Raw genomic sequence first — 8,182 nt, forward strand, 5'->3', positions numbered from 1 at the left:
TGAAAAGGGACAAAATTTCCGTGAAGAAAATTATTCAGTCATGAACAGAGACAGACATTATACCCTTTGAAGGAGAATAAAATAGAGCGTAGAGAAGAAGTGGATGACATTGCAAAGAAGCAGATCATCGAGTTAAAAGTTGTTCGAGTTGCACGACACACCGACATTTCCTTAACCAGACCCTTGTCTCGGAGAGTGAGATGGGCCTGCATATGGCATGTCAAGCTTGGGAGACATGACATGTGAAGGTTGCCGCACAGGATACACCAGACCGGAAACAAAAACACAGCATCGGATTTGCACCTGAAGCTGAATACAAGTGCCTGCACTCGTGAACTCAATTTTTATAACTTTCCGCGTGGTATGTCTCATCTATACTACTCCGCAAAAAAGAACCGCAACGCTGAAAATTGTTATCAATTTATACAATGGAGGTTCAGTAATACAGGGCAGTCATGAAAAAAACCTGAATGAACATTAAGGGTAGAATGCTGCAAGAAACTGTACGTCACAAATAACAGGTGTTCCAGGGTCAAGGTCGCAAAGCAGTCAGTATATTGTGTGGCCACCATTAGCATCAATTCATGGTTGCTTGGCATGGGCGTCCCATAGACTGGACCAGAGAAAAACCAAGGAATTAAAATTCCTTGTAACCAGAGCTGATTGTGATGTCTTTTCCCACTTTCCCACGAGAAATTAGGATCGGCTGATCGAAACATAGGTCAATGCCTGAATAGGTTGATGAGACTCATGTTTCGGTTTGCGACATTCGTGTAGATACATCGATTTCACTATCGATGTGAGCACAGATTACTCTACATGTTGCATGGGAGTGTCCTGGTTCGATCACCCACATCAGTACAAGGAGTAAAACCAGTATCTCTTGGCCCCGCCCTGACATTGCAAGAATATTTATAAAGGCGGCGTAAAGTCATACTCACTCAGTGTACATTCTCCATTGGGCAGTGAGTTCATTCACCCCCTGAACTTATTAGGCGTGTTCAGTATTGCTGCTACCTTGACACAGCCCATGAAACGATCAGTTGTACAAAACAACCTTATCCCTAAGTCTGCCTTTGTCTATGTTAAGGTATGGGAGTTACGGTCACCTTAGCTTTAAGTACAACGGCATCCAGGTCACTGAAAGCATGAGGAACATTCCATTCCACCGGGACAGAATAGCGGCCGCATGATCGAGTATTGCAATCAGATCTCCTTCTACTTGGCCAGCATGGGATTCTTGAAACGTGTCTATGTTGTAAAATATTCATAAACCAAAAGCATTTGTGATACATGTGACGCACATGATCAGTTTATATATATATCGAGTACATGTCCGTCGGAACATCATGTGTGGTTCTAGCAAGTAATGAACGCATTCCTCATAGATCCCTTTACTACTTAAGTTTTTGTCCCATTCAAACATTCAAAGTCCCTCTCAATCTATCCACTCATTTTAAACGTAGAATGTGCCTTTTTAAGGTATGGCTAGTTGTGTGTAAATAATGACAAGATGTGTGTACATTGCTAATAGTTGACGGGATGGTGTAAAACCAAATGAATCCATGCAGGATGTAAACATCTACTACTACTACTACTACTACTACTACTACTACTACTACTACTACTACTACTACTACTACTACTACTACTACCTGCACCTTTCCTTCACTGCCTGAGGGCTTATGTCTGATGAAAAGGTCCGGAGGATGCCATGGAGACAGATACAGATGCAGCAAATCATATTTTTGTGCAGCCAGACCACGAGTGCCCTACTTGAGCAGATTTTCGTGAATCCGGATATGACCAAGTGGTAACACAAGTGCTAGGGGTCCCGAATGGTGACTGATACAACTCACGAGGGTATGTCAGTCCGGAAACCTGTAGCTCAGGACCCACTTACGCTATCTGTTGTGCTGGAAACAACTCTTCATGTGGCAGCTGAAGTGTCTTTTCGTCATCTTCAACAGCAAGAGAAATATAACGCTGCTTTTGTCATTGTTTTGAAATGGAAGAAATAAATATGAAAGCTTATCTTTAATAAGATTTTGCGCTTATTTTGCAGTATGTGATGATCCACGTATCAGGTGTAACGCAGTGTGAGAAGCATGGGGGATAATTTCTCTATAATTAATTTTGCACAACATGATAACCGTGTGTATCCTGATTCTGATATTACTGAAATATCGGTAACAGCGGCTTAACACCATACTCACGTACTCACTACCACATGTCTGATATTGATTAACTAAAGACCGTGCGGTTCCTGGTTCTCAGATCGAGATAAATAAAGAGCAGGAAAGATCTTTCAGTCGTAGAAAATTTCCATTGATTGAAAGGTGGTGTAAATATGGTGTCACGTTGTATAGCAAGGTGAGCAAACATAACATTTCCTTCACTGAGGGTAATGTATTTATTTTATTATTACACCACACCACATGTGGAAGTCGCGGTGGCTGAGCGGGCTAGGCGGCTGACTTTGTGTGCTGGCGATTAGGTGCCTGACTCTGAGGGTGCGGGTTCGAATCCCGGATGGGACTCAACCGAAAAAAGTACTAGAATTTGTACTTTACTAAGAAAGTGAAATCCCATATATGACATATGTTACATTTGACCACTTTCTAAATGGCATCGTGTAATCACCACATCATCTATTTTACATTCTGAAATTGATTAATATGCCAGACATAGGATAGTGTAATCAGATATCATTGAACGTGCTATAACGCAAGGTCATATAACTATCTCATTTACATACTAAAGCGACCAGTGAAGATCAGGGTTAGAACTGATCTTTAGTAGCCCATGTTTGTCGAAAAATGCAATTAAACGGATCGGGGATCAGACTCGCTGACTTGGTTGACACATGTCATCGGGTCTCAATTGCGTAGATTGATGCTCATGATGTTGATCATCGGATTGTCTGGTCCAGACTCGATTACTGACAGACCACTGACACATAGCTGGAATATTGCTGAGTGCGTCGTTAATCAACCAACCAAACAAACGGCAACAGCAGGATATTGTCAACCGATGACAAGAAGTGACTAACGTCATCTGACTGGCTGACTTCTTTCAAGCCAATTCTGTAGGCTGATGGTTACGATATCAATCATTAGATTGTCGATTATTTACAGACTGATCTGTGTTATATCGCTGGAGTATTGCTGATTGTAATATTAAAAGAAAACACATCGACCGAGTGTTGTCTTATCGCCTTGTGATGTCCGTGACAAATGTCTTCCTGGCTTTGCTTATTCACATAAGGGGCCACATTGCCCACTCAAACAAAACTATCTCCTGACAATAGTTAGTTTGAGGAAGCAATAACCGAGTCGTTTGATTTACAATTTAAACTGCCATGGTTAAATAACACCGAGGAAAACAGCATACATTATACGATACAGAGGTCTGTCTTTTGATTGGTCTAGACCTTCCTCAAACTGAAACGTAACAAGCCAGCTGTAAAAGCCAGCTCTGAACTTTCCTCCACCAGTCGGAGTCACTGTGGCAACACAGAAACTGCTGCTTTGAAAAGCATAGACTATACGAAGCTTTTATCTGTAAGTATTGTTAATATACATTCAGTCATATTCCAAAGTTTAGGCATTTCATTTAGTTGTTTGTATTGTATATTGCTTCCCGATGTTGTATACTTGACCACATAAGCCAACATCGTGCAGTGCATGAACAATATGCAATGACTTAATTTTGTTGTATGGTGATCATGGAGTATGATCAATAGATACAATATATATTTTAATAATGATGACTGGGAAATTTAGATGACATCAAAGTACTAACATGACATACCTGTCTATTAAGGAACGCAGGGACAGTAATATGGTATATCTAAGGTATTAGTACTGCAGGAAGAGTAGCATGACATATGTGTGTAATCAACAACGCAGGGATATTAACACAGAATATCTGTGCAAACAGGAATGCAGGGATATTTACATAGAATATCTGTGTAATCAGGAATGCAGGGATATTTACATAGAATATCTGTGTAATCAGGAATGCAGGGGCATTAACGTAGCATATCTGTGTAATCAGGAATGCAGGGATATTAATATAGAATACCTGTGCAATCAGGAGTGCAAGGGCATTAACGTAGAATATATATCTGTGTAATCAGGAATGCAGGGATATTAACATAGAATATCTGTGAAATCAGGAGTGCAGGGATATTAACATAGAATATCAGTGTAATCAGGAATGCAAGGGCATTAACGTAGCATATCTGTGCAATCAGAAATACGGAGATATTAATGTAGCATGTCTGTGCAATCAGGAATGCAGGGATATTAACATAGACTATCTGTGAAATCAGGAATGCAAGAATATTAACGTAGCATATCTGTGTCATCAGGAATACAAGGGCATTAACGTAGCATATCTGTGCAATCAGAAATACAGGGATATTAACATAGAATATATGTGCAATCAGGAATACAGGGATATTAACGTAGCATATCTGTGCAATCAGGAATACAGGGATATTAACAAAGAATATCTGTGTGATCAGGAATGCAGGGATATTGCCTTGATATTTCTGTGAACAGAAAGGGTGGGCTATCAACATGACATGTAAGGAAGATTAGCATATCAACATGAAATGCCTGTTATATGAAGGCAGGGATATTAGCGTATCATATCTATATATTCAGAAAGGTTGGGATATTGACAAGACACATTCTCATAAAGTGAATGTGAAGACTTGCAATACTTGAATGAAATTGTTGGACTGCTAAAACTAAAAACTTTGATGGCGTAATTGTTCAAGTTGCTAGAAAGTCCAGTTTAGAGGTGTGATCCTTTAGTGAAGTACTTGGATTGTTAAGAGGATAAAACAAAGATTGTCGGGAAGGCTTTAGAGACTAAATCAAATGTATCCAACACGTAGCTATGATGAACGCCACGTTAAATCCGTTCCCACCTCAACAGAGTCTTTTAAAATCGAAGCTTTGTGCTGCACCGCATTTCAGATTGAAAGAATTTAATTACTGGTGGCATTAGAATGTTGGCACTACATGCCCATTCACTTTCACCCATAGACATGCTTTCCACATATTAATTTCGATCATATTTGCCCTAGTATTAATATTATATTCATATTATCTTATATTACTTAAATTCTGTTATTTGCCCTAACAATCTCTCTCACTTGGTTGATAAGTCATCGTGTACCAAATAATCGATGTTCATGCTGTTAATCACCTCATTGCCTAATCCACACTCGAATCCACACTCGATTAATTACAGACATCCTTCATACAACTGGAGTGAGGCGTGCAACAACCCAACCTAACCTAACAATCGCCTCCTTTCCTCTCTTTCCAGTTACCACGTTCCATGTAAGACTTGATCAACCTGTCCAGATTCCTTTGAAAGAATTCATCTTGGAATACAAGCTTGTTTAACCATGGAAATGTGGACAAGGATATTGGTGATACTGATTTCAAGATTGGCTTCCGCGAGTTTGGAGTTTCTTGACTGTGCACCTTGCAAGTGTTCTGGTCATAAAGGAAACGTCACAGCAGATTGTACAGACCTCAACTTGATGGAAATTCCTTCCTCGGTCCCATATGTGACGACTGTGTTGCTATTTGCTGGAAACAATTTGTCATTACAGGAGGACACTTTCGAAAACTTGACGTATCTTAAAACTTTAGATTTACGTAGAAATACATTGACATATACAAGGACAAGATTTCCTACGTTCATGTTCCAAAATCTCACTAATCTGACCATTCTTAAAATCAATGATAACAATGCTGATTCCTCTAACAATGACCCAAAGTACCCTACTGATGCATTAGAGAAACTGCAATCTCTCGAATGGTTGAGTATTGACGGTCTGAAATATCAGACATTTCCCACTGGGTTCTCCAAACTGAAACGTCTTAAAAGACTGTCAGTTACGAGCAGTATTAATACATGTAACATTTATTCAGTAAGTGTGATTACATTCAAATACTTGAATCCATTCCTTGATCACATTGATGTAGTGAACTGCAACCTACGTGTCGTTGAACCGGGGACATTTGCTCACCAAAAGCGTCTTAAAACTTTAGATATTTCAAAAAACTTTTACCTGCGGTTTGATGGCGTCACGAATGCAACACATCTGATATCTGGATCTCTTGAGAAATTAATCATCAACGAGGTAGTCCCACCACATACACTTTGTGTTGCAATTAAAGATCAATTTTGCAGAAATCTTAATCACACTAAACTTGTTGAACTACACGCAAAGAACAATAAAGTTAGTGTTTTCAATGCTGCCGCCCTCACCTACCTTCCAAAGACACTTAAAAGGGTATATATGAATGGAAACAGGTTTCAGTATGGAATTTACGTCGGCTCCATTGCGTCTTTAACAGGATTAGAAGAAGTCTATTTAGGCGGTCCTTTTAGTTGGAAAATGCCATTCCCGCACATTCCAGAGATGGTGCAAACATCACCCTATAATGATTGCAATAACTGTGAAAATGAACATTCTGCATATACGCCTGATGAACACTCTTCATCTTCTTTAGCAATGACCAGGCCTTATCCCGTTAAAATCAATTTACCACCGAACCTCAAAATAGTGTCCTTTTCTTCTTCACAACTGTATTACCATATACAGAACATTAGTGTCAACGATAATAATAACATCACAGAAATTGATGTTTCGAGGAATCTTTTGACGGAATGGAATGGAAACATTTCGGGACTTGAAAAAGTTGAAAAATTAAATATTTCAGGAAACATTGCGCATAATGTCGGTGTAGGTTTCTTCCCATCGTTTAAGAAGCTAGTAAATCTTGATATTTCACATAACCAATTAGGAAGCGCGTTACTAAAACGTGAAATATTCAGCGGTTTGAGTAAACTTCAGACTTTAAACTTGTCAAATAACTTCATCACTAAATTGTTACCTAAAGTCTTTAGCGATCTGTCATCACTGATCGAGCTAAAACTTTCAAGTAATAGCATTCAACAAGTGCAGTTCGACATCGCTCATATGAAAAATCTCAAAGTCCTGGAATGTTCAAAGAATCAAATACAATGGTTGGAGCACAGTTTTAGGGCGATCCTGGACGAAATCTCGAATGATCACATTATCACAGTGGATCTGTCTCAAAATCCTATTGCTTGTACGTGTGATAACATTCATTTTCTATCTTGGATGAAAACATCCCGAATAAACGGCAGAATTTCATTTGGAAACCTTCAAAAGTATGTCTGCGTTTATGATGATAGTCACAGAGTAAACCTGGAAAATCTTGAGGAAGTTGTAAGAGAACTGGAGATGTCTTGCTATTCCTATTCCGGATTCTTTATTGGGAGTGCACTTGTTGTATTTGTTTGTCTTGGTTTCTTAGCATGTTCACTGTTGTATAGATTTCGATGGAAGCTGAGATACGTTTACTATGCAGCCAGACACAGACATAGTACATCTGAATCATCAAGCCATGAATTCGTTTTCGATGCCTTTGTGTCCTCCGCAGAAGAAGATCGTGAGTTTGTTGTCAGTGAGCTCCTTGTCAAGCTAGAGGAAGAGTCAGACATGAGACTAAACTTCCATCAGCGGGACTTCACCGTTGGCCGCCCTATAGCTCACAATATCATTGACGCTGTCAAAAATAGTAAAAGGACGCTGGTTATCTTATCCAGAGATTTCTTAAAGAGCTCCTGGTGTATCCACGAGCTTCAGATGGCTCACATGGAGGGTGTGTCTACTGGTAGGGACGTGCTGCTGATCATTTTGATGGAGCACATTCCAACCAACAAAATCCCAGTGGAAGTATTGTATCATATGAAATCGGATTCTTACATTGAATACCCACTGGAGGGGGAGAAGGACGTTTTCTGGAGGCGTCTCATTGCATCCCTTAAGGAATAATTGAACGGATAGAGAACTGTGTGCAGCGTTTTATTGAGGTGTTTACAAGGCAGATAAGTCTGAGCCTGTAAATAATCAAGTTTGAGCATGAAAACATCTGACTGAAATTGTTAATCCTGCCCTCATGTTCAGCCGAGTCAGTGAGTTACTGAGTTAGGTCAGTAGTAGTTAGGTCAGAGTTCAGCAGTATTCCGGTTATATCCCGCTGTGTCAGTAATGCGACAAGGAACTAACGTTTACTTGTTAGGGATTTAATCCCACAAGCATGTGTTCCTGGAGAACCGG

The 8,182-nt window shown here is 39.7% G+C and overlaps 1 protein-coding gene across 1 annotated transcript; it reads left to right on the plus strand.

Moving 5' to 3' along the window:
* Positions 1–5,428: 5,428 nt before the first annotated feature.
* Positions 5,429–7,897, plus strand: LOC137284382 (toll-like receptor 4). The gene has a single exon (XM_067816166.1). The coding sequence runs from the start codon at positions 5,429–5,431 to the stop codon at positions 7,895–7,897; it is 2,469 nt and encodes an 822-aa protein (XP_067672267.1).
* Positions 7,898–8,182: the final 285 nt, after the last annotated feature.

The sequence above is a fragment of the Haliotis asinina genome, chromosome 5 (genome assembly GCF_037392515.1).
Source record: "Haliotis asinina isolate JCU_RB_2024 chromosome 5, JCU_Hal_asi_v2, whole genome shotgun sequence".
In the NCBI taxonomy this organism is placed as follows: domain Eukaryota; kingdom Metazoa; phylum Mollusca; class Gastropoda; order Lepetellida; family Haliotidae; genus Haliotis; species Haliotis asinina.